Here is a 27,207-nt window from a genome sequence, read left to right on the forward strand (position 1 = left end):
CTGTCCCTCCTTGAGTGGGTGACTGAATCACTGGGCAAAGAAGGCTACCACTCCTTCTGAAATGTTGCAGCCAAAGGCTTTGCTGGTGCCTCCCTTGTCCAGAGGGCACCAGGCTCCTGCTTTGCCAGCTGAGCCACCCTAAGTCTCTCCACCATAGATGTCCCACAGTAAAGCAGTCCTAAAGGGCATTTCCCAGGCTCTGGTGATAATCAATGAATGGGTCAGCCCTCCTGCTCCCTGTGGAATCCATGATGCCTTCATGCTCTGGTAACCATGGCTACAGGCCCCGCATGGCATGCTACAGGGAGGAGACAAGCCCAGTCTCCTAGAGAATCCCTGAGCTCCAGCTTACTAGAGGACAAAGCACTGGAATATGGAATATCAACACAAGACACACTGGCTTGTGAGATGCCCTGAAACCTCCAGCAGCATGCAGTCTTCAGGTGAGTCCTCCTCATAACAGGAATCTAACTCATTTCTCTGGGGACTGTTGGGTCATGGCCACACAGGTCCCTGGTCTGTCACCTTGGGCCATCAGGAGGAGGGAGAAGACAATGAACAACCCCACTGTAGTGTGGGGCCCTGGTCAGCCCTCTGGGGCTTCACCAGGGTTGTCCACCTTTCGTGATTCTGAGGACTGTCCTGGCATTCACTTGTCCCACAGGGTCAGTGAAACCAGTAGTTGAAGTTAGATCTGGCAGTCTAGCTGTCTTTCCTTTCCATTTGACAAACTCCCCTTGACTTGGGTTCCTCCATGCAAATTAATTCTGATGCTGTCTTTTTTCCTTTTTTGCTCCAAATGTACATGCTTGTTCCAATCTGCCATGTGGAACCACCTCTCTTCCTCCTCACTGTGTTTTCATTCCAGAAAAGTCTTTCTCTGTTGACTGTTTTGTCTGTCATGCAGCTGTTAAAATTAAAGCACATGATGACCACCACTAGACAGAAAGATGGACATTCTAGCCATGCCACTGGTTTCCATTGTCACCATTTTACTTAATTACATATACAGCAGAGCTGCTGTTCAGTTTTGCCCAGCAACAAAGTTTAGCTTTCTGCCATACTTAGACATCCAAGATAATGCAACCATTTCATAGTCTTTTGTACACCTTCAGAAGCAGCGCACATAGGATTGCCTTTCAGGCTGGCCCTATGCCTTCCTACCAGCTTCTGCTACAGGCCCTTCAGTAACAGTAACAACAGATCACATGTTTGCACATTAAAGGATATTAGTAATATGGTAAAGTCCCAATGTGCTTTCTATTGACCTTGATTAGAGAGATTCATGACCCTGAACCCTCTTACTCAAGCACACGACTTGTTACATTTCCCTTAATGACAAGCCAAAGAACAGGGAAGAGAGGGTGATTGTTCCCAGATGCTTCATACAGTAGATTTGTCTGTGCAGCTGGGCTGATAAGTCCCAGATGTTAAATACAGTAGACCTGTCAGAGCAGTAGGGAAACTGACAGAGGTTCCCATATGCTGAGTACAGTAGGAAAGTTTGCCTACTTAGAATTATAAAAGACAATAGTGAGGAGACCTAGAACAAAGGAGAAAGAAGTCAAGCATACAATTCTGCCTCTTTAAGCTATGCATTTCTTTGTAGCTAATTACTCTGAACAAGTTTACATTCAGTATAATTGAATGGTAAAGCTTTTCCTGAACTGATAAAGCTTCTAACTGTGCTAATGTTCTATTCCCCCTTCCCATTTAAAAAGCTTCCATATATGTAGAAGAAAACAGCTTGTCAGTGAGAAAGCTAGGTAAACCCTTTATCCCTGGCATGCTAGTTTTCTGAAAGTGGGGTAACTGAATGCATTCAAGTGTTCCCCCCTTCAATACAACTTGGGAAAAGTTTTATTCCTTGAGTCTCCAAACAGTATACATCAGACATAACAGAAAAACATAAGAGGGCAGTATAAAAAAAACACAACAGGCTGGTAAAAATGTGCCAAAAAGCAACAGGACAGTATTATATCCTTCCACATAATAAAAAGTGATTGGAAGAAATACAGTGACATTGAAGCTACAATCTTATGCACCCTCTTTGCTGTTCTTTGGCTTGCACTGGGCGTATGCTTCATTAAAACATCAGGGCTTTCTTCCAAGTAAGCACACATCAAAACATACAGTCAATTTAATGCAAACTGAAGGGCATTGCATGCTGTCAGCAGAAGGCATGTCCCATCAATGCAGTAGGTTCCTCTGGTAGAGGAATGAACCTTGTGCTGGAAGCATGTACATTGCACTGATGGAACCTACTGCCCTTAGCTAAGAGGAGTGGTAGGTTAATTGAATTATTTTGGGAGTTGTGTCAGGAAAGACGATGAAAACCAACAACATAAGTAAAGCGCCCTCCCCCCCCCAAAGGATTAGAATGACTGATGGAAGAATCAGACTACCAGTATCTGTAAGTAATACATATCAAAGCAATACAAAATCTCTATATTTCATGAGAATGAAAGCAAGAGGTGAATCACTATTAATTTAATAGAGCTGGCCGAAATTAGAGGGAGGAATTTGAGTTCTAATTGTCTGTTTGTGTTATTCTCTGTGTTGATAGTTATGCTTGCCACCCTTTTATCTTATTGCAGTCTTGAACAGACACATGATAGGCAGATGTTTATTTAACAGGTGCACCTCTTCCTGGCCTGGGAAATGCTGCACTTGTTTTGTTGCTGCCTGTCAAGCAGCTTTGAAAACACTGTCTCAGCCAGGAACAATGCATCATCATCAATGAAGCTCCTCAGTTTGTTTGTAAAATACTCTCTATAATCAGTCATAAACAGGGCAATGAATATAATGAAAATATGTGCATCTCATAGCAGTAAAATACTTTCATGGATAGTTAACTATGACTATGATTCCCTGTTGTACTTTCATTGCAGCAGCAAATGCAGAGGCATTCAGGGTGGCAACAGAGACTCCACATAGGGATAATCTCTGTATTTCCCTTCTATTTCCCCTTCCCATCCCTTGCTACCACAGTGCTTTTTGTTGTTGCTTTTTAAACTGTAGTATGCATATTGATCATCCTGGCCTGAATAGCCCAGGCCAACCTGATGCCATCAGATCTCAGAAGCTAAGCAGGGTTAACCCTGGCTAGTGTTTGGATGGGAGACCAAGGAATACCAGGGTCATGATGTGGAGGCAGGCCTACAGAAAAACCTACAGAGTTGCTGTAAATTAGCTGTGGCTTGATGGCAAACAAAAACAACATTTATATTGGTAGAGTGTTGCAATGCTATAGCATTATACCTATATAGCTATAAGGGAATTTTTAAAGACAAAAGGCCAACCAGTAGTGAGGGGAAATTGTAAGTGTGAGAGAAGATGGAGCCAGATGAGGGTGGAGAGGTCTTCCAGATAAGTTTGATTCCCATATTTAGCATTTGGCTACTGTACCCTTGGAACCATTGTCTGAATCTACTTTGCTCTGATTTCTCACATACTTAATTACCATACTTGATGGATTTTTTTTCCTGTCTAACCAGAAGACTTTTCTCATGCTGTAAGAAAAGCCCACACCCTAATTAACATTTAACCTTGCTTCCACACAAAATCAGTTCCATGACAATAGAACAAAAATTTTAGCAGCTTTTTATCCTTTAAAGGGTGAGTGGAAGTTATTTCTTTCTCCCTGTCCCCAAACCCAAGGCATATTGTATCAAATATGATTTATATGGAGCAATTTCAGATCAAAGGTGGTCTATGAAAGGCGGAACTTGCTCTCAGGCTATTCTAGTTCCAAAGTGACTTCTTTCCTTCCTTCATCTGTCATCAGAAAATATATGCTTACAACAGCCCCATCAAGTACACAGTGCTTCTTCTTTGTGAACATCAAAGCCCTTGTCCTTGCAACTTCCAAGAAGTCACTCCTTACATTTTAATTTTCAGCAATCATGATGATAATTATCCTATTCCTGAATTTAAAAATTAGGAACTCTTTGCTTTATTTCCATCTGTTTCCAAAGTGCCTCTCTGAAGACATAACGAGGGTCAACATGCTTGTTATAAGGACTGGGATGTGACTCTGAAGGCCCAATGACATGTTATGGTGTCCCCAGATTTGCATACTGAAGGCCATGGCTTCCTTTATTGAGTTAATCCATCTCATGTTGGGTCTTCCTCTTTTTTGCTGCCTTCAGCTTTTCCTAACATTATTGTCTTTTCCAGTGAGTCTTGTCTTCTCATGATACGACCATAGTACAATAGTCTCAGTTTAGTCATTTTAGCTTGTAGGGAAAATTCAGACTTGACATCCATGGTATCTATAAAATTCTTCTCCAACACCATGTTTCAAATTAATCAAACTTCTTCCTATCTGCTTTCTACACTGTCAAACGTTCACATCCACACACAGTAATTGGGAATGCCACAGTATGAAATATCTTGATTTCGGTCACCAGGGACTTAAAGATCTTTTTTAATTTCTTCAAGGTTGTTCCCCAAGTCTCAAGGGTAATAAGAACCAATAATTAAATCAAAAAGGATATTGGTGCTAATTTGTATAGATCATCTTCCCATATTGTAAAATATCTAATCTGACTATTTTACATGGACACAAATCAGACCATTTATGTTCATTGCTATAAAAATAATTCACTCTACAGAATTATGTCATGCATAGTTGTCTTTTATATCACATCTGCAGTTTTATATCTTTATTTGTTGGGTTGCCAAAAGAATGGAAATTATAAGAGCCCACTAACTTCAATTTAGGCAAAAGTAATATGGCATCAACATCTGCAGGTCACTTACTCTACTGTATGTGACCAATTTGCAACAGTAGTCCTGGTTCTAGAACTTCATAGAAAGCAGAGGTATATGAAAATAAATGTATATTCTGCCTAAACAAATTTTTAAAAACCCTTCTAGGAGTGACATGACATTATTAAGATGTGCTAGGAAAAACTCAGATGGGAACATCAAAAACCTGCAAATACACTGAAGGATCACCAGATTGACATGTATAAATATAGGTTTAATTGTAAAAGAAATATGATGCCATGATGTGTATCACACAATGTATTTCAAAAAGCAGAAACAATTTCTCTTAAAGGTATGAAGTTCCTAATAAAGAATGAAAAGATTCATCTGATTAAGGACACACAAACACATACATGAACCCATTGTTTGAGATTAAGATACCAATCAAAAGACTCCTCAGATTTATATCAAATACACCATCTTGAGAAAAAAAGCTATTGTAATACTTTAGGAAATAAAAGGAAAAAGGACACACATAACGACAGAAAAGGAATTTTCAGTTAACATCTGTAACACATTTTCTTTGTCATGAGCATTTTTTCCCAAAATACCTTTATGATCACAGTAAAACCATATGCTTCATCCAAGATGAGGGCACATAAAAGTAACAAAAAGTATCACCAAGAGTAGAAAGGTGTTGATTTTCTTCAGTCTTGGACAACGAAGAGATGAAATTGTCACCACAGTCAGTAACGGGAGATGTTTATCTAGGATAATCATGATACATTGAAACTGCTGATGCTAAATAAACTCTCCCTAACACATTTGGTTATTTCTGGAGTAGGCTGCACTCATCAAACAGTGTATATATTAAATTCAACCTCTGCTTCCTCAATACATAACACACCAAAGAACTCTCTGTTCTCCAGACATTATAGAAAGACATGATACAGAGTATAAATGAAGGGCATTTAGATATACAGATGTGTTGCATAAAAGAGCATCAATTCTTTTTGGCCTATAAGTGCTGCTATAGAATCTTGCACTGTATATCATAGTACACAATTTTTGAATTAAACTTTGAATGCTATTGTAATTAACTTGTAAAGTCTTGAATCAGAACTCTTGAATTCTGTCATTATCAAGGACAGAATGAGTAGGCACATTGCTGAACACGGGTTATTGAGGAAGACTCAGCATGGGTTCTGCAAGGGAAGATCTTGCCTCACTAACCTGTTACATTTCTTTGAGGGGGTGAACAAACATGTGGACAAAGGAGACCCGATAGATGTTGTTTACCTTGACTTCCAGAAAGCTTTTGATAAAGTTCCTCATCAAAGGCTCCTTAGAAAGCTCAAGAGTCATGGAGTAAAAGGACAGGTCCTCTTGTGGATCAAAAATTGGCTAATTAATAGGAAGCAGAGAGTGAGTATAAATGGGCAGTCTTCGCAGTGGAGGACGGTAAGCAGTGGGGTGCCGCAGGGCTCAGTACTGGGTCCCATGCTCTTTAACTTGTTCATATATGATTTGGAGTTGGGAGTAAGCAGTAAAGTGGCCAAGTTTGCAGATGACACTAAATTGTTCAGGGTGGTGAGAACCAGAGAGGATTGTGAGGCACTCCAAAGGGATCTGTTGAGGCTGGGTGAGTGGGCGTCAATGTGGCAGATGAGGTTCAATATGGCCAAGTGCAAAGTAATGCACATTGGGGCCAAGAATCCCAGCTACAAATATAAATTGATGGGTTGTGAACTGGCAGAGACTGACCAAGAGAGAGATCTTGGGGTCCTGGTAGATAACTCACTGAAAATGTCAAGACAGTGTGCGATTGCAATAAAAAAGGACAACACCATGCTGGGAATTATTAGGAAGGGAACTGAAAACAAATCAGCCAGTATCATAATGCCCCTATATAAATCGATGGTGTGGTCTCCTTTGGAATACTGTGTGCAATTCTGGTCACTGCATCTCAAAAAGGATATTATAGCATTGGAAAAAGTCCAGAAAAGGGCCACTAGAATGATTAAAGGGTTGGAACACTTTTCCTATGAAGAAAGGTTAAAACGCTTTTGGCTCTTTAGCTTGGAGAAACGTCGACTGCGGGGTGACATGATAGAGGTTTACAAGATAATGCATGGGATGGAGAAAGTAGAGAAAGAAGTACTTTTCTCCCTTTCTCACAATATAAGAACTCGTGGGCATTTGATGAAATTGCTGAGCAGTCAGGTTAAAACGGATAAAAGGAAGTACTTTTTCACCCAAAGGGTGATTAACATGTGGAATTCACTGCCACAGGAGGTGGTGGCGGCTACAAGCATAGCCACCTTCAAGTGGGGGTTAGATATATTGGGCCACTGTGTGACACAGAGTGTTGGACTGGATGGGCCATTGGCCTGATCCAACATGGCTTCTCTTATGTTCTTATGAATGTAGTTGGGACCTCTTCACAGATCCCTCAGAAGTGCAAGGCATCTCCGATGTTTGATTCCACCCCCAGATCTGGAGGAAGTGCATAGAGGGAATGTGTGTGTGAAGCTGCATTGCCCCTACAACTTAACTCAGGTAGCCCAACAACTATGATCTGGTTCCCATTTGCTCTCTCAACAGCTGCTTTTTTCTTTCTTCCAACTAACCTTCCTGGATTATATTCGCTGAACAAGCTCAGTTAGGATTTATTAGATCATTGTTCTAGAACATATGTACACATGCATGCTCCGTACACTTGTATTCTGTTTGCTAATTACCTATGCTGCTAGTTTTTTGTCAATAACTGTTCCACTTTAAACATATGCCTGTTCACTTATAAGAATTTGCACACTTTATATATGAGGTGTTACTTAAGTCTTAGACCCTAGAATACACCTGACAGAGGGTCCCAATAATAACTGCCCCTGGATACATGGCAGTGTGTACTCTGTACATGTTAAGAGGGATGCTCCTTAAGATATATATGCACGTAAGCCATTCAGGCAACATCATGCAATTCCAGAAAGACTGGCAATGATATACTAACAGTTTGTGTATACTTTCTGAACTTTACTAATGAATGGAGTCCTGATCAGGCGTATTCAGAATGCTACGTGGGTCTATCCAGTGGAGCTTACTCACAGGAAAGTGTGTTCTTAATGTAAAGAGAAGTCTTTAAAAGCGGGGGGGGGGACAAAAGTTTTCTTTAGAGAGGAATAAACTGGAAAAACTCTGTAATCCTTTTGGTGGCACTAATAGGTCTTACTTCTGTTAGGGAATGTAAGAGCAGATCAACAAATACCATTAGAAATCAATATGAATGGAAATTATTTACCCATAACTGAAAGTGAATAAAATGGAACAGATCAAATAAGGTCAAGGAACTAACTTAAAGTTGAACTGAGTCTGTTAATTCTTATAGGACATTACGAACTTGTTACAATGAGGAATGTGTTGTGATATACCTGAGTTACACATCACATTAATGTGATTTAATAGCATATTTCATAATTGATACTTTTTTATATCTGTTGTTTTTATGATTTTATTGCATTAGGATTTGGGGTTTTTTACTTTGCAGGGAGCCTTTGCAGGCAGCACACACATTCTCTAAGTAAGTTCCATGCTTGGGGATCTTTGGAGCCTAAGTGCCAAGTGAAACACAGAACTGGGAGGAAAGGGGTAGGTATGTCTCTGGTGCATGTGCTGAGGATCATTTATTTGAACATAAATATATTTACACAGGATTTGGGAGGGAAGTGGAATTTATTGTATAAGAGAATGGGAGAAACATGGAGAAGTTAGTACTGGTTAGTGATTATGTTATCACTCTCATTTCTGATGATGGAGATGTTGTGCCAGGCCTATAGTTGAGGTGGTGGAATTCCATGTGCATTTGCCTTCCCTGTCCTACTCATCCCAGTTCTACTTTATACTATTGTGGATCATTTTTCTCTGCAATACACTTTTCAGTTTCTTTTTTAACCATCTGTGGGCACACACTTTAGCATTTTCTGGGAGAAACGGTCAACCTGTGCTAAAGGATTGCCATCTAATGATGTAGTTGTCTGATATAAGTTTTTGTATAGGTACATATTATAATGACAGTTATATGTATTTAAACTGTATTTATTTTATTGTTTTACTGTTTGTTGTAACCCACCTGGAGTCCGCTGTGCAGGGAAGGGAGGACTAGAAATCAAATAGTAAATAAATAAAATAAAAATGTTAGCTCACTAGCTTTTCCTACTTTCGTCATTGCTACCTGCATCTAGCACTAACAGAAAAGAGAAAATAGAAAGATAGATAACAGCCACCAAGAATGATCTTTTTATGGTCCCATTTCTATGTACAGTATACATTATTATCATTGAATCATAAGAAATGTGATCACAGTTTGGTGTAGTGGTTAAATGTGCAGACTTTTACCTGGGAGAACTGAGTTTGATTCCCCACTCCTCCACTTGCAGCTGCTGGAATGGCCTTGGGTCATCCATAGCTCTCGCAAGAGTTGTCCTTGAAAGGGCACCTGCTGTGAGAACTCTCTCAGCCCCACCCACCTCATAGAGTGTCTTTTGTAGGGGAAGAAGATAAAGGAGATTGTAAGCCGCTCTGAGACTCTGATTCAGAGAGAAGGGCAAGGTATAAATCTACAATCTTCTTTTTCAAATCCAAGAAAAGGGATTGTGGCTTAGGTACAAAGTGTCAATATCACATAACATTTAATAGGTCAAACATAGCAGCAACTTGAATTCTGTCCAGAAGGCTAAAGATAGCCAACACACATCTGTGCTCCCAGTTAGTCGCAATAATGCATGGATTATGACCATGGGCATCACCCCATAGTCTTCAAGCATTGCACCTACTGGCCATTAAAATAGCTAGTTGTGAAGGTGCTAAAGAATTTGGGCCCCAGTATGGCACAGCCTTCCATCCTTCCGAGGTTGGTAAAATTAGTGCCCAGCTTTCTGGGGGGAAAGTGTAGATGACTGGGGAAGGCAATGGCAAACCACTCCGTAAAAAGTCTGCCATGAAAACGTTGTGATGCAATGTCACCCCATAGTCAGAAACTACTGGTGCTTGCACAGGGGACTACCTTTACCTTTTTATGGCACAAAAAATTGCATCCTTCTCAACAAATGGACTCGGTGATATGCATTCTTGACCATCAGGACAGGGTGAACATTCAGGTAGTATTGCACTCATGCACATCCTGACTGAGCAGAGAATTTCAGACCCCAAAAGTGGCAAGTGCCAAGCAGATACCTGAAACCATAAAGCAAATCCTTCCCTGCAGTTCTGCTTCTTTAAAATGTGTGCATAAGAAACCATGTTCTAATCACTGCTCTGGCATATGTATTTAGAGACTATAGAAAATCGAAAATGTTTCCATCGCCTTTGATTTTCATTTGAAAGATAAATTTCAGGGGTTTGTTCTGATCTTTTAATCCAATCAGGCTCTCTTCTATTTCTCATTCTTACTAAAAGTACAGTAATTATAATGTATAGCACCTGCTTGCTTTGAAAGTCTTTGGCTGCCTCTTGGCTGGCAGAGGAACAGACAGTGTGCCCATCTGCTTGAGTTAAGAGCCTGTAACCACAAAGTTGTTAATTAGCTTGACACACGACTCTTCCAAGAGTACTTATGGTGAGTTGTTACCACACCTATAAAACTGCTGGTAGCCAGACACTCTGCCAGGGCATCACAACTGGATCACTGTATTACGTAAGGACTGGAATCCAACGTGCAGTTTAGAAACTTTGCCATCAGGTGTAGACGTGCTTCTTCAAATGCTTTCATTTTGTGCAGACCACAGATGAAGATCAGATAAATGTAGAAGAGTGCACCTCTTTAGTGGTAAACATGAGGATTGCACAAGGTTCGCTGCAGTCCCCTTGCAACTTAATTACATTTTTTTTTGCTGGGCCTCCCTCAGGCTTTTCATGCCTGTTAACAGAAGAAGCTGCAATAACACATGCTGCTAATTCACAGTACTGATTGCCAGAGGTGTTAACAAGTACTTCAGAACAAGAGAACGTGGTGGGTCAAAACTGTGCAGCACTTTGCAGCTTCCGAACATTTTTTATGCTTCTACTTACTTCATTAAGAGTCTGGGTTTTTAAAAAATCAATAGCACTTTAGAAACCAACAAGATTTTCAGGGTATAAACTTTTGAGAGTCAAAACTCCCTTCATCAACTACCTTTTTAAAAATCAGAAGGTGTTTTGTTGTCTCTTGCTGGTGACTCCTGTCATAGCCTGCAGTTTGCTCAAAAGCCCAGTACATTTTGAAGAAATCCTAAATTTCTCCAGAAGTGATCAATTTCAAGTCATAGCATATGGGGAATAGTTGATCCATCAGATATTATAGTTTGTAAAGGCCAATCTACAGATAGTGTGGAAGGACATGCGGCTGGATCTCTCAACTTTTTTGTCTTTAATGCAGCGTCAGGGAGCTCTGAATCTGATCACAAGAGTGATGAGGAGGGGGTGTTAATCATTTTCTCTCTATACTGTTTTCCCATTTAAATTCCCCACCCAGAAATGTTGGTTGTCTTGCCGGGGATGAAATTTAATATTACTATTATTAATTAAATTTATGAATCGCCTTATCCCGGCCAATGCCGGGCTCTAGGCAATGTACAACAAAAGGTACACATAAAATCAATAAAACCAGTAATTTAAAACAGTTGCAACTCAATGAACATACTTTATACCCTTGACTGAAGAACGGTACACTCCTTCTATCTGGGATGGTTGTTCTCTTCCACCGAGCATGCAGCTTCAGGAGGGACGCACATGGAGCGGTGAAGGAGGTAGGGGACAGATCGGCCGAATCAACCCTGGCGATCAATGGGGTGACAGATGTCACAGCCAGATCACCCTCACATCAACTCAATGAACATACTTTATAGTGTGCTGTATTTCTGCTTTCCAGGCATTGGGAGCAGTTCCCCCCTTAAGTAGAGGGGGGAAGGGGGTGCCAGCCCGGCAGCTGTCACTGTCCTCAAACAAAAGCCTGGCGGAACATCTCTGCTTTGCAGGCCCTGCAGAATTGTAAAAGATCCCACAGGGCCCTGGTATCTTCCGGCAGAGTTCCATCAGGTTGGGCCCAGGACTGAAAAAGTCCTGGCCCTTGTTGAGGACAGCCGGACCTCTTTAGGGCTGGGGATCACCAGTAGATTTTGACCAGTAGAACGTAGTGCTCTTCCAGGAACATAGTTGAGGAGATGGTCCCGTAGATACTTTGGTCCCAGACCACTCAAAGCCTTAAAGGTCATATCTAAAACCTTGAATCTAACTTGGTACTCAATCAAATATGGATTTCCTTATCCACCACAGCTTTTTGCCAGGGCTTTTTTTAGCAGGAACACAGTTCTGGCTGGCTTAGTGTCAGGGAGTGTAGCCTAATATGCAAATGAGATCATGATGGGCTTTTTCTACAAAAAAGCTCTGCTTTTTGTCATATCTATCATAGCCACTGCTTGTATCTGCTAGTTTCTGATTGTTAAATATGATTTGGGTTGTATCCCTGGAGAACACCTCAAAACATATACATCTCTTCAGCTTCCAAAATGCACTTTGCCACTTGGATTTCACTTCCTTTCAAGCCATTTTGAGCACAGCATAGCAACATGTTAAAGGCCACATTGTGACTGTGGAAGTTGGAGAAAATGGCTTACAAGAGTCACACATCAAACTCAAAAAAGTTTGGGGCTATTTTTATAAAAGAACATACGTTGCTGTGTCATTTGTCAGTACAAAACATGTGGTCTTTCAGTGAACCTTACTTGCCATTATTGATCTCCTCATTGAAAATTCTTAATAAGTGTCCAAGGAACTCTAGGGTTCCCAGGAACACAATCAGAAACCCATTGTTCTGACTTCCATTAACACTCCATGCCTGTGCAATCACTTGGTCTAAATCCACTGAAATCAATTTGCTTGGACTGAAGTAATTCAGCTCAGGATTGCGCTGTAAACACCTCAGAGCTGCTGAGCATTTCTGCTAAAATTCAGACATGAGGTGAAGTGAACGATACACCCACAGAGATCCTGCTGCCAACATTAGTTGAATGCCAGAGGCATCAGAATCTCTAGCTCAAAATATTCCCTGATAACAATAGTGGTTTTTATTACACAACTAGAAATATGTTAAGCTGCCAGACTTATTGGCATTACTTTAAAGGGTGGTTTTGTGTTAAGATTTTTTTTCAGGAGGCTGTTGTCAGGCACTGAAAACACCACTGTGCCTTGCCAGACACCTCTTCACTGAAAATCCAAAGCAATAAAATACTGAAACTCCTGTACTACATCATTTTAAACTGTATTTCTCTACAAAAGCACAATTCTTTCTTTCTCCATGGGATTGGTAATGTTCATTTTTCAGTGGTTGCCTCCCTAGTGGTTGCTACCCTCCCTGGGTGAACAATTACTTGTAGTCACGCATATGGAACAATAAACACTGGTCCTGTTTGCTATTCACACCACGGCCCATTAATTTCAAAATAATGGGTTGGAACCTGCAGCTCTTACATTACAGGAAAGTTCCTTCCACCAACATGAAGCACGTCTACCAGTAAAATAGATCCAGAACCCAACTAATATTTTAACTGTTATTTTAATCTACTTGCAGGCTCTTGGAGATTGTCAATGATATATCTCCATCCTAAAATCCTCAGTGTATATTTATGATGAAAATTGCAATTTATTTAGTTTAGTACATTTTGAGGCAGTTACCACTGTTGTGATCCTATTCCTTAGAAAATCTGGTTGTGAGAACTTTCCAAGCACCTTCTTTAAGACTAGACAGAGGATCTGGACATTATTTTTCTATCCATTCTGCCCCAAATCAGAAATGTGGCAATAGTGTATTTTGGAACATACACATAAGATAATTAAAACATAAAGCAAAAAACACAGTATTTCTCTGTTAACAACCGAGGTTATCTTTATCTAAGTTGAACAAGACCTTATTACTAAAACTTCATGCTTTGGGGATTCCTGCATATATGAATTCGTCTTCACTATCCCAGCTGATTTGGATATATTCTAGCTCCATAAACACAAACATCTGCCTACTCAATTTTTATGTGCTGCAATTTATGCTATGTTTCAGGCCCAGAAATGTACACATTGCTTTCAATTTTATTGTGCTTTTATTGTTGCTTTATTTATCACTGGTTTTTGTTACGCCATGCTGGGAATTATTAGGAAGGGAATTGAAAACAAATCAGCCAGTATCATAATGCCCCTGTATAAATCGATGGTGCGGTCTCCTTTGGAATACTGTTTGCAATTCTGGTCACCGCACTTCAAAAAGGATATTATAGCATTGGAAAAAGTCCAGAAAAGGGCAACTAGAATGATTAAAGGGTTGGAACACTTTCCCTATGAAGAAAGGTTAAAACGCTTGGGGGTCTTTAGCTTGGAGAAACGTCGACTGTGGGGTGACATGACAGAGTTTTACAAGATAATGCATGGGATGGAGAAAGTAGAGAAAGAAGTACTTTTCTCCCTTTCTCACAATACAAGAACTCGTGGGCATTCGATAAAATTGCTGAGCAGTCAGGTTAAAATGGATAAAAGGAAGTACTTCTTCACCCAAAGGGTGATTAACATGTGGAATTCACTGCCACAGGAGGTGGTAGCGGCTACAAGCATAGACAGCTTCAAGAGGAGGTTAGATAAAAATATGGAGCAGAGGTCCATCAGAGGCTATTAGCCACAGTGTGTATATATATGTGTATGTGTGTGTGTATATACATAATTGTTTTTTTGGCCACTGTGTGACACAGAGTGTTGGACTGGATGGACCATTGGCCTGATCCTTTAACATAACTGATGGTTTTTGTTCCCCATTTTGAAGATGTAACAATGTGCAAGAACAATAAAGGCAACACTCTACATACAGGGGTGCCAAACTCATTTTTTGTGAGGGCTGGATCTGACATAAATGAGACCTTGTTGGGTCAGGCCATGTCAGGCTGGGCCACGTGTGTACATATTTAAGATTAGGAAGCAGAGATCTAAACTTTATAAAGGACACAGACAAACACAATTCAAGATTTAAAACATACTTAAAATAAAACATGCTTAAATATTAGCACTCATTGGTCTTACAGGTACTTTTTTTGTATGTCTCCTATGTGATCAAGGGAACTGGGCAAAGGACGCTCTGGCTATTTCCTTCCTTCCCCAGGGGACCAGAAGGGGGAGGAGCTTCAGCCAATAGCAGCAAGAAAGGCTTGACTCTGTAGCTCTGCTGTGCAATTGACAGAGCCTGGCAAAGAAAACTATACCTCTCTCCCCTTCCTCCCCAAGGGAGGAGCCTCAGCCAATTGAGAAAATAGAGGTTTTGCTCTGTAGCTCGTGTGCGATTGAGCAAGCCAGACAAAGCAAGCTGTGATGCAGAAGGAAACAAGAGAGAGGGAGAAGGAAGCAGATAACAGCCAGTTGCTCGGGAGCCTGATAGGAACCCTCCGGGGGCCTGATTTGGCCCCTGGGCCACATGTTTAACACCCCTGACCTAGAACATAGATCTGAGCCTGCCTCTGCAGGGAGCGTGGGATATAATTTGAATAAACCTAACCTAACCTAGATCTTGCTTCATGAGCTTGAATGATGGTTGTAATTTTAGAAGAGGATAGACAGCCTACGAATTTCTGCCATTTGACTTAAGGATTCTGCCAAAAGAAATCACTTCCCACTGTGATCACTGAATGGCTGTAGTCCAGGGGTGGCCAAACTTGTTTAATGTAAGAGCCACATAGAATAAATCTCAGACGTTTAAGAGCTGCAAGACATGAACATCACATGTTTGAGAGAAGGAAGGAAGGAAGGAAAATAGATGGGAGAAGGGAGGAAGAGGTGGAAAGAAAGCAACTTTAACTTTAAATGCATTCTTCAAGCTGCCAGCTGGCTTGGCAAAATGACTTAAAGAGACAAATGCCTTCTTCAAGCCAGCCAATGGGGCAGTTGAGGTTTTGAGAGCCACATGTGACTCCTGAGCCACAGTTTGACCATCCCTGCTGTAGTCCATGGAAGTTTACACTTCAATAAATCTATTAGTTTTTCACATGCCACAAGACTTCTGTTTGGTTTTGCTGCAACAAACTAATTCTACTCCCTCAATGGAATCTGCTACCACACTGTCATTGACTGATACCAAATAAATAGTAGTGCAAAGGTTTCTCATGTTTGGCCAATGTGAACCTCTCTTAAGTTCTAGAAAAAAATGTAGAATATGCAATAGACATCTTGTTGTTTAGTAAAGCATCAAATATTGAAGGAGAATACAATATAGACACCTTGTAGTTTAGCAAAGCACTAAATACTGAAGGAGGATACAATAGTTCACAAGAAAATATTTCTCCCTTCTCTCATTTCAGGGGTGTCTCTGTCTTTGCTCTCCCAATGTAAACCTTTTCCATACAGGCACTTTTCCACAGGAAGGCTGAAAATTGGTTGCACTGTAATGTGAAGCTCGAGCTTCAAGGGACAGTCACCATGTTGCCGCATCAGATGGGAGTAAATATATGTGCTTGTTGTTATATTGTAGTATTGCTTCCTGAACAGAGGCTGGAATGATGTTAACAGAGCTTTATGGTACACTGTTTCTCCTCTGCAGGTACAAGACACATAGTTCACTTTAATTGGAAAAAGTGCTAGGAGCTCCCTCCACTTCAAAGATCAATTAATCAAAGCTCATAATTAAGGAGAAAAACCGTGACTGATATGCATAGATGGTGCCAAGACCACATCATTGGAAGAGAAAGCTCAAAATCACTTTTTTTTTTTAATGGAAGAGTATACTTGTAAAAGACATCGTGCAAGAATCTGAATGTGAATTCATTTGTAAGTACATGCTACTCTTTGCAACAGAGTTTCCTCATGACCCAGTTCTCCAGCAAAAGGATCATATATCCCACTTTCAGGGCTTTTTTTGAGCAGGAATGCACAGGAACACAGTTTTGGCTAGGGGTGTGGTCTAATATGCAAATGAGTCCCTACTGGGCTTTTTCTACAACAAAGCCCTATGTGAAACAATGGTGACATCAGGGGTGTGGCCTAACATGCAAATGAGTTTCTGCTGGGCTTTTTCTACCAAAAAAGCCCTGCCCACTTCTCAGATGTAGAGTCACTACTGGGTTGGATGACTTGAACAGCACAGGTATATATGAAAAAAGGTCTCTTTGATACAGGAACCACAGAGGAAATTACACAATGGCATATGTCCTTTTCACCCACTTCTTGTTTAGCTCTATCGCTGATGGGAGAAGCTACTATATTGCTGAAAGTTTCTTACAAAGCAAAAATGTTTATGATAGAAATAGTGGAATGCTAGCAATGGTGACGGAGAGCAAATGGTACAGTCACATTCATGTAGATCAGGGGTGGCCAACGGTAGCTCTCCAGATATTTTTTGCCTACAACTCCCATCATCCCCAGCCAGCATGGCCAATGGCTGGGTTTGATGGGAGTTGTAGGCAAAAAACATCTGGAGAGCTACCACTGGCCACCCCTGATGTAGATGAACAGATGTTTAAAAGAGCAGCGCTGATTATGGGACAGGGTAAAGAGTGGAAAAGCAAACCATAGGTTCACAATAAGACCCACAGGACCACTCCACTGTTCCTCTTCTAATTGCACCACTGGGAACAAGTATTGGTGAACAATTGCAGGCTGACATTACTGAGTTGGCTGCAAAACACTGATCTCTACTAGACAAGAGAGAAAGTTAAAAGCAACCATATTATCCCTCTAAATGTAGACTAGCTTCTGTTGGGGTGAGGTCAGACGTTCAGAAAATCCCGCTACGGGCATGAGTGGAGTCTGGAACCATGTCGGATTTTAAGCGGTTGTCCAAACATCAGCATCTGCGAATGGTGGTTAGCCCGATCGAGTCCTGCGTTGAGATGACTGGGGCGCGGACTAATTTGATACTGCTTTAAATCCGGAACAAAATTCTTCTGACGGTTCCCAAGTGGTATTTCTGTTTGAACGCTCCATTGTTGGCGACTCGTCGGAAGCGCCCCACCGCTTCCCTCCCAAAGCCCCCTGCAAGTGATATCACTGCGCCAGTGAATGAGCGAGCGAATGTTGGCTCGATAAATCGTTTACCTGCCCCTATGTCCGGAAACAAAACTCACTTTTGAAACAAGATGTGAACTAGATGTGAACTGATTTGAATTCCTGATTTTTTTTCTGCACGCGTAGTGCTCGTGCTGGAAAAGTAGTGCCAATGGACTAGCAAAACTGTTAGTGATCCGACCCATTTAAAAAAGACGCGCATCCCCGCCCTCAAGAACGAGGCCATGGTGGGTGTGCGAAGTCTCTCGTGGAGAAGGGAGAAGACGCTGGATCTGCTCGATAGTGCAGACAGCGGGCATCACTGCACCTGCGCTAATGCAGATTGACGTCTCATGAAATGAGGTCCGGTAGAGCACTCTGATCGACCAGCGACGGGACCCACATGGGATAGAATGGGACCCCGGCTGTTGTCTGATCGGGAAATTGGTTGTGCGGATTATAATAGAGGCGCGTTGCAGATGGATTTAATGGTGAGTGTGACCGCACCCTTGGTGTATCTCTGTCAGAGTTCTTTGGAAGAAGACTTGGATTTCTAGGCAGCACTAATTATGCTTGTTCTAAATCCCAGTTCTAAAATTTCTGATGCATTATACTATATTGCTCTGATGATGGCCTGGCTGAGCAGCTGGATATAGTAAACTATAGTGCTGGGATTCTACCATACTTTTCAAAATCTCTTGCTTAAAAGACTGCACAGTATCAATCCATAAGTACTTACAGTGACTGAAGGTTTGGAAGATCCCACAGAGCCTCTGCTGGGATCCGACTAAGCTGATTGTTCTGTAACATCCTGTAATTAGAAAAAAAGAGCTTTTCAAAACAAACAATGAAATGATATAAATCAAATAAATAAATAAATAAATAAAAATGTACATAATTTTTCTTTCAACAAGATTTCAGAGGACTGATCAGGGGTGTCAAACATGCAGCCCAGGGGCCAAATCAGGCCCCTGGGGGGCTCCTATTAGGCCCCTGAGCAACTGGCTCTTACTTGCTTCCTTTTCTCTATCTCTTGCCTCCTTCTGCAAAACAGCTTGCTTTGCAAGGCTTGTTCCATTGAACAGGAGCTACAGAGCGAAAGCTCTATTTTGTCCATTGGCTGAAGCTCCTCCCTTGGAGAGGAAGAGGGGACAGCAGAACCTCTCTTTCTTCCCCCTCCTAGTCTCCTGAGGAGGGAAGGAAGGAAGGAAGGAAGGAAGGAAGGAAGGAAGGAAGGAAGGAAGGAAGGAAGGAAGGAAGGAAGGAAGGAAGGAAGGAGCGAGCCAGAGCTTCCTTTGCCCAGTTCCCTGGATCCCATGGGAGAGATACAAAGAAAGCACATTTAATACCAACAAGTGCTAACGTTTTAAGTATATTTTTAGGGGTTTTTTTAAAATAAAATTTAATTGTGTTTGCCTGTGTCCTTTATAAAGTTTATATCTCTGCTACCTAATCTTCAATATGTATAGATGTGGTCTGGCCCGACATGGCCCAGCCCTACAAGGTCTCATTTATATCAGATCCAGCCCTCATAACAAATGTGTTCAACACCCCTGGTATATAAAACCTGATCCAAAACCCTCCCATGAAAAAGGACACAGACTCCTAAATAATGCAGGAATAGAAATAACATTCTGAGGGCTTTATCTCCTGAGGTCACATGATTCGGAGCTAGCATGTGGGTAATGCAAGATTCAGGCAGAACTATAAAACTATTAGAATGCATAGCTGATGAAACTGTGGCATCATTTATGATTCCTATGGGTCTTTATCAGGGCCTCAAATTCTGTGGGAGCTCACAGGAGCACAGCTCCTGAACCTTTCTGAAAGTTCCACCTCCTACTTCTGAGAGTTCCACCTCTTTGTCCATTGAATAATATCCCTGCATGAGCTCCACTACCTATTTTTCTACAAAATGACCACTGGTCTTTATGTTTTATGTACGTACCTGTTAATGTTTGAGATGCACATAGGACTGGGACAGAACAGCACAGAAAGAGACTACTCAACACGGAAAGAGAATATGTCATATGTAATTGTGGAGAATACTGATTCTATGAAATGTCACGATGCCCTGCCCTCACATTAGAAGTCTTGGTCTCTTGACATGAATGAGCCAAAGACATCAAAAAATTAGGCTGTTGTACTCAAGACTATATCTTTTGCCCCAGGACAGCATGCAATCTTAAACCTCACATCAAAACCACTGTCACATGTCTGTTTGCAGTGTACTTCTGTTGTCATATAAGGTATCCTTCAGTATCTTACAATAAGCAAAATGAAATAGCAGAGTCCTTCTTGGATCCTTCAAGTCAGAAACACATTTTAATGTTCCCTCACATGTAGAAAGCCTTCACACCAGGGAGAAAATGTCCAGGCTAACAATGTAAGTTAAATTTTCTACATGCTGAATGCTTTTTTAATGTAGGAAACATTCAGACCAGGATCACCCAAGAGTCAGAAACCTGAGATAACCGGCCATGAAATATGGTCTTTCAAACTACAGAAGGCTTTGTCTCATGTGAGTTTTATCAGGTACACCATTTTATTTCATAGGCTATAGCAGGGGTGGCCAAACTGTGGCTCAGGAGCCACATATGGCTCTTTCACACATATTGTGTGGCTCCCAAAGCCTCCACTGTCCTGTCGGCCAGCTTGGAGAAGGCACTTGTCTCTTTAAATAATTTCTCCAAGCCAAGCCAGCTGACATCTTGGAGAATGCATTTAAAGATAAAGTTGCTTTCTTTCCACCTCTCCTTCCCCCCTTCCCCCATCTATTTGCCTTCCTTCTGGCTCTCAAACATCTGACGTTCATGACTTGCAGCTCTCAAACATCTGATGTTTATGCTATGTGGCTCTTACATTAAGTAAGTTATACTATAGCCACCCCTCGGCTATAGTATAATAATATATTGTTTTCATAATGTTGGATACACCACTGAGTATTCTGCCTCTTTGATAAAATATTTTCCTTTTAGCATTAGTTTACTGTACTACTGTACTGGTGGATGAAGACACAAGGTTCCGGTTTTAACACAGAAAAGGAGGACACTTTGGTTTCTAACTATAAATTTAGTTAACCTTATTATGTCACAAACACTTTATTGGTTTTGCTGCACCAGGCTAATGTGTGCTTTTCTGGAATTTGTCACTAAGAGAAAAAACTGCAGCTGCTATATCACATCCTAACTTAAACCTTAAACTGGGAAGAGGAGCATTCTGATCTGTAGCAATGTAAGTAGAACCTCAGCAGGACAGATTAGGCCTGAGTAAATCTTTGTGATTTATTCACAATTATATGGAGAACATGTTTTCCATTTAGAGACCATTGTTGTGTGTGCTGGGTTCATAATTGAATCACAGTTTTTGTAGGTTTAGGACAAAATCCCAATAATTCCAACTTTTACTCACATAGATTTAAAAAAAAAAGAAGCAAAAGGTTCCATGGAGACCATCACACACAACTTTCCACATTTATCTTCCTGATAGTAAAACCATGGGTCTAGCTTCTCCTGGGTCTGCACTATGGCTATTTATTTAATTCCAGTCACTAGCTCATAAAGCTTCTGCACACAAGACAGGGATATAGTCATAATAGAGTTATAAAAACAGCTTTATATTTGGAATAATATTATGCAGCTGAGTGGGACTAAAACATTGCTTACCTCAAGCAAAAACCTTGCTCAATTGTAACGTTTATCAACAATATTTGTATAGCTTGGAATATCTATAGTAAGTGAAGCATCATAGAATTATCTGTCTACCAGTCCCCTTCATGGGAGAGGTCTGGGACAATGAAGTTTCTATAGAAACCTTGTATACAAAAAAGGACTTTGTATAACTAAAGTAAAGTCTTTTTACAAGCTCAGAAAACTTAAAACTCTCTCTCTCTTTCTCAGTCACACACACACAAGTCTTTACCTGATGCATGGAAAGCAAAGATGGTGCTTCTTTTTCTTTTATGTTTTTTAATTACACAATCTGAATACAAACTGGCTGGGCATTGTATGAGCAGTCAGGGTGAACTCAGTACATCATATGCAAAGGGAAAACAAGAAATAAGCTACCCTGTGTGGGGCCAAGCAGTTCATTGCTCTCTATGGAACAATGGCTCTAATCACAGGGTTTAGTGGACATGGTACTGTTTACACAGGGAGCAGCCTGCCAGCCCCACTGCTTTTAGTAAACATTTTAGGCTAATGATAGTCATTTGCATTTGCCCAAGTAAACACCAAAAGCACAACGTGGACAGACCTAGTCCCTAGATTTTTCTGTGTTTTTCTTCTTTAGCACAAAAACAATAGATAACTCCTACCAAAAATACTAGAAAGGGTATTAAGTCAGGAACCAGCCTGATGGAGAAAAATAAACATATTTGATATGGTGTGTTCAAAAACAATGCAATATAATATACAATGATGCAGAATATTTGTTTATGTAAGTATTATATCCCACCTGGTTCCTTGAGTGGCATATAATATATAGCATATAATAACAATTTAAAAGTATGGCAATAAAATATCAATCCATATAAAAAGCAGAAAAAGTCAAAGGAAACATTAAAACATCAGAATTTATATAACATCTGGGTTTCCTGTTATTTTGTTTGCTGGCAGGAAAGATGTGGAGGAGTGGAATGGCGTGAGAGATGGCACCACTATTCATAGTGTGTGGGGTACAGGATACATAGTGGTAGCAGAAGTGCTAGTCATGTAAGGGGAAGGAAGGACAGACAAACATCTCAATGTTGTTGCCCTTTCTGGCTCTTCCTCCACTCCAGGTAATATTGGTAACCTTATCAACAACCCACTGGGCCATAAAATTCTGCTGTATCACCAATGTGTGGATGGCACTCAGTTTTGAACTTGAACTTCTGGCTGATCACAGGGAGCCAGTGGAAACACTGAACCTCTGCCTGGAGCCAGTTTTGGAGTAGATATGATGAGTGGAAAGTCTGACCCAGGATGTAAAGTGCCACCCATTCTGGATGGGGCTGCACTCCCCTTGAAGGAGCAGTTGTGTAGTTTGGTGACAGCCAGTTTGGTGTAGTGGTTAAGTAAAAAGGTAAAGACAGTCCCCTGTGCAAGCACCAGTCATTTCCAACTGTGGGGTGACGTTGCTTTCACAACGTTTTCATGGCAGACTTTTTTTTTAATGGAGTAGTTTGCCATTGCCTTCCCCAGTCATCTACACTTTCCCCTTGGCAAGCTGGGTACTCATTTTACTGACCTCGGAAGGATGGAAGGCTGAGTCAACCTTGAGATGGCTACCTGAACCCAGCTTCCGCTGGGATCAAATTCAGGTCGTGAGCAGAACTTCGGACTGCAATACTGCAGCTTTACCACCACGGGATTAAGTGCATGGTTAAGTGAGTGGTTAAGTGTATGGACTCTAATCTGGGAGAACAGGGTGTCTGTTGTGAGGACAGCAAGGAAAAGGAGATTGTAAACTGCTCTGAGATTCCAAGTGAATGGTGGGGTATAAATCCAATCTCCTCCTCCTTCTCCTCTCTTGGACCCAGGTTTAATGGCTAGATATGCAGCCAGCTGCTGGCCAGAAGTGCCTTTTACCAGTTTGACTGGTTAGTCAGCTGTGGCCATTCCCGGACAGAAAAATATGTGGTTACTGTGATGCATGCCCTGGTTACATCTAGTTTATGACCATCAATAGGGGTGCCCTTAAGATGTAATCAGAGACATTTCCTACAAAATGCTGAAGCCAGGGTACTGACTGTGTGGGTTGTAGGGACCATCTCTCTCATCTTAGCCCATCTACGCTGGCTCCCAATTTGTTTCTGGGCACAATTCAAGGTGCTGATGTTTGACTTTTAAAGTCCTACATAGCTTGGGACCAGCATACCTAAAGAACTTCCTATTGCCTTAGTAGGTCATTTTCTGAGGCCTGCTTCTGACACACCAGCCTTATGAGATTAGGTTAGTGGCAACCTGGAAGAAGGCATTCATGACTGTGGCACCAAAACTCTGGAACTCTTTCTGAGTAGCTTGTCTGCTTCTGTTGCCATCTTTTGTCAGCAGAGAAATACCCTTTTTGTTCTGTCTGGTGTTCCTGCAGTGATCCCTCCTTCCTGTATGTGAATTTATGGTATTATGTCTATTTCAACTTAGTTTTAATTGTATGAATGATGCATTTTTGTTTTGCTTTTAATGTTTTAAAGTGTTTTATTATGTATATTTTAATCTGATAAGAGCAGAAAGCAGGGCACACATTGTCTAAATAAATAAATAATAAATAAATAAAATAGCCAACATGATGCAGGAAAGGAGGAAAAACCCAATAAAATAAATATTGAAAGCCTGGGGGAATTTTAAAATGCCTCTACTAGAAAGACAGTAAGTCCAGCACTAGAAACTTATCCAGTGGGACTGTTTCAGAGCTGGGTCTCTATAACTGAAAAGGCTCTATTCCAAGCTGCTACCTGCTTCCCCTCTGAAAAGGAAGGGAGATAGAACAGGGCCTTCAAAATAATCTGAAAGGATGGGGAGGAACATATGGAAGCAGACAGTTCCATTGTCCCAGAGCATTTAAGGATTTAAGAGTGACAGAACTTTGAATCAAGTCCAAATAGGAATAATGTGAAGATGTTTTTAACTATCAGCAATGCAATATCTCTGTAACTAGAGCCAGTCAACACCATCTTCCAAGGCTGTCTCATGTGAAGCACATCATAATAATGTAACCTGAATCTGATCAGGTTTGTTGAGCGCCAGACTCCACCTGGAGGTTGGCAACCTTAGGCCTACAGTTCCCAATTACAGAGATCAGTTCTCTGGAAGAAATGGCTTTGAAGCATGAGCTTTGTGGCATCACATCTCCAGTGAGGTCCTTCCCCTCCACAAACTCTGTCCTCCATTGATACTGACTGTCACCAAATCTCCAGGAATTTCCTAAGCCAGAGCTGGTAACCCTATGATCAGGGAATGGATGTCTAAAGCTAAGCCATACCTCCCCAAGAAGTGTCACAGCTGATCAATCTGCTGAAGCTGGTTAAAGGTGCTATGAACAACATAAGCGATCTATGACTCCTTCTGAAGACGGTGATCTAACAGCATTTCCAAGCCATTCACTTGTTCCTTAAGGAGAACTGCAATTTGGTCTAGAACATGCTGACATTTCAGTCTTCCTAGGGTTGCCACTGCCCAACGTCCTGAGCCTGCTTCGGCGGGGAGGGCGGGATATAAATCAAATCAAATAAAAAAATGAATGATGGGCAAGCCCCTGCATTCCATTGCCCATGCTTGCACAACCAGGCAGCAGGATAAAAAAAAAGAAAGGAAAAATAACATTGTGATGCAAGTTCCAGATGACCATCCATCATGCCCTAGAAAGCTTCTCTATGGCTCCTACCTAGAGTGATGTAAGGGCTATAATGTCACTTCTCAGTGTCCCCAGGTTTTGACCACCCCAGGTTTTGACCACCCAAAAGCCATACACACAGTACACACACAAATCCACATAAACAAATGTATAGAAAAGATAAAAGTACTATGATTTCACTTGACTACAGCATGAGATTTCAGCAGCCATTTGGGATTGCCTAGGCAACCACAGACAATATCACTGAAGTTGCCTAGGCAACCTAAAAGGCTGCCAAAATGAGATTTTTGTGGTCATTAACTTTACACTGAAACCAAAAGATGGTCAGTGGAGTGAGAGAAGGAATGGGCAGGCATAAAAAGGAGAGGGAAAAGTAAGTGTATGTGGGGGAAGCAGAGCCAAGAGCAAAGGAAAGTTAAATACTGGCACTGATGTTCAAATAGGAACATGCTTTATTGGTGACACCAATACAAGACAAAATGGCGGGGCTGTGACCCTGCTTATATGTATGTAAAAGAACCACCCCCTGGATCCCCATAACAAATCACAGCAGTCAAGCTTTGCACCAAAATCACTCATTAGTTCCCGTTTACAGTCAAAGTCTCAAAGGTACAGCAAAGAGTCTCACTGCTTCCGGGCATGCGAAAGCGACCTGCCAAACATAGAGTCCAGTACGTAACAGGAAAATGGAACAAAAATTTAGGAAATGGGAACTAGAGTAGGGAAGAAATTCCTCACCTCCACAAATCTCATGTGTCCCCTATTCTATATTTATTTGTTTAAAATGTATATTCTACCTTTCCAGGCACCTGTTCAAAGTAGCTCACATTCATAAAAACAACATAATCAATAACAGATATTAAGAACAATCCATTCAAACAGACTAAACATGCTAGAAGTAGATTATAAAACAGCTTTTTTAAAATGGAACTCCTTAGTTAAAATAAAGTTAAAGAAAAAATAAAACTGCAAACTGAGGTAAAGAGGGATTCTCAGTTTGATTTCCAGACATATCTGATCGAAGGAACAGTGATTCACAAAAACTGATGTTGAAATAGATGTTATTCTTTAAGGTGCCACTTAACTTTTTTTTTTAAACTTAGTTAAAAGCTCAGGTAAAAATAAATGTTTTGACTTGACAACTGAAAGAGAGGAGAACAGGCACCAGGCAAGGCACAAAGAGGAAGACAAAGGCAGGGCACCACCATTGAAAAATCCCTGTCTTTAGTTCCCACCCACCTCATCTTTGTGGGAAGAGGTTCAGATAGCAGGGTTTGGGGAAAATATTCTAACTGGTTTGTTGGACAGTACTTAAGATTAGACTTATCATTTGACCACCCCCAGTTTCTGTTGCCCACTACTGCTCCAGAGGCAGGCAGAAAAAAAATAAAGTGAAAACAGCTGTTGACACAATGGTGCTGTCACTACCAGAAAAAGTGGTATCACACTTCTCTTGGAACCACCAGAAACTCTATGGTACAATTCTATGGTAAAACACCATTGCACCCAAGGGTTTTTTTTTTTTAGCATGAATGCACAGGAATGCAATTCTGGCTGGCTTGGTGTCAGGGGCGTGACCTAATATGCAAATGAGTTCCTGATGGGCTTTGTCTACAAAAAAGCCCTATGCAAAACCATAGTGATGTTAAGGCATATGGCCTAATATGCAAATGAGTTCCTGCTGGGCTTTTTCTACAACAAAAGCCCTGAATGCACCAACAGCACCCCCCCATCTCTGCCCTCTCAGACTCCCACCAGCAGGAGCTGTGGGGGCTTTCATTATAGGCAGCAATCCTGGGAATGGGAGCTCAGTTGCTTCATATGCTTCAGGGGCTACAAGCAAATATGAATCTCCAAGAGACCCCACCATCAAATTCATCCATTGGTCTCCTGATTGGGAATGAGCTATAAAGCCCCAGGGAAGCTAGGGAGTCCTTGCCTAATCACACTTCTCACTGTTGCTCTGTTTGTTTCTGCTGCTCTCCTGCTTACTAGCTTCCTCATGACTGACTGCTAGCTGTTATGTAGTTCAGCTCCTTAACACCTGTTATCTGGTTCTGACTTTCTCTCCAGCTTTGATTCTTAGCTTTCAATCTGATTTTTAAACAGAGGCTAGATGGCCAT

At 41.2% G+C, this 27,207-nt stretch overlaps 1 protein-coding gene across 2 annotated transcripts in view; it reads right to left on the bottom strand.

Moving 5' to 3' along the window:
- Nucleotides 1–27,207, bottom strand: part of LGR6 (leucine rich repeat containing G protein-coupled receptor 6) — a 193,034-nt gene that overhangs the window by 66,856 nt on the left and 98,971 nt on the right. For both annotated transcript variants that reach the window (XM_060231114.1, XM_060231113.1), the window contains exon 4: nucleotides 18,488–18,559. In XM_060231114.1, the coding sequence (XP_060087097.1) occupies nucleotides 18,488–18,559 (72 nt within the window). The remainder of the gene's footprint in view (nucleotides 1–18,487; nucleotides 18,560–27,207) is intronic.

The sequence above is a fragment of the Heteronotia binoei genome, chromosome 2, assembly GCF_032191835.1.
Source record: "Heteronotia binoei isolate CCM8104 ecotype False Entrance Well chromosome 2, APGP_CSIRO_Hbin_v1, whole genome shotgun sequence".
In the NCBI taxonomy this organism is placed as follows: Eukaryota; Metazoa; Chordata; class Lepidosauria; order Squamata; family Gekkonidae; genus Heteronotia; species Heteronotia binoei.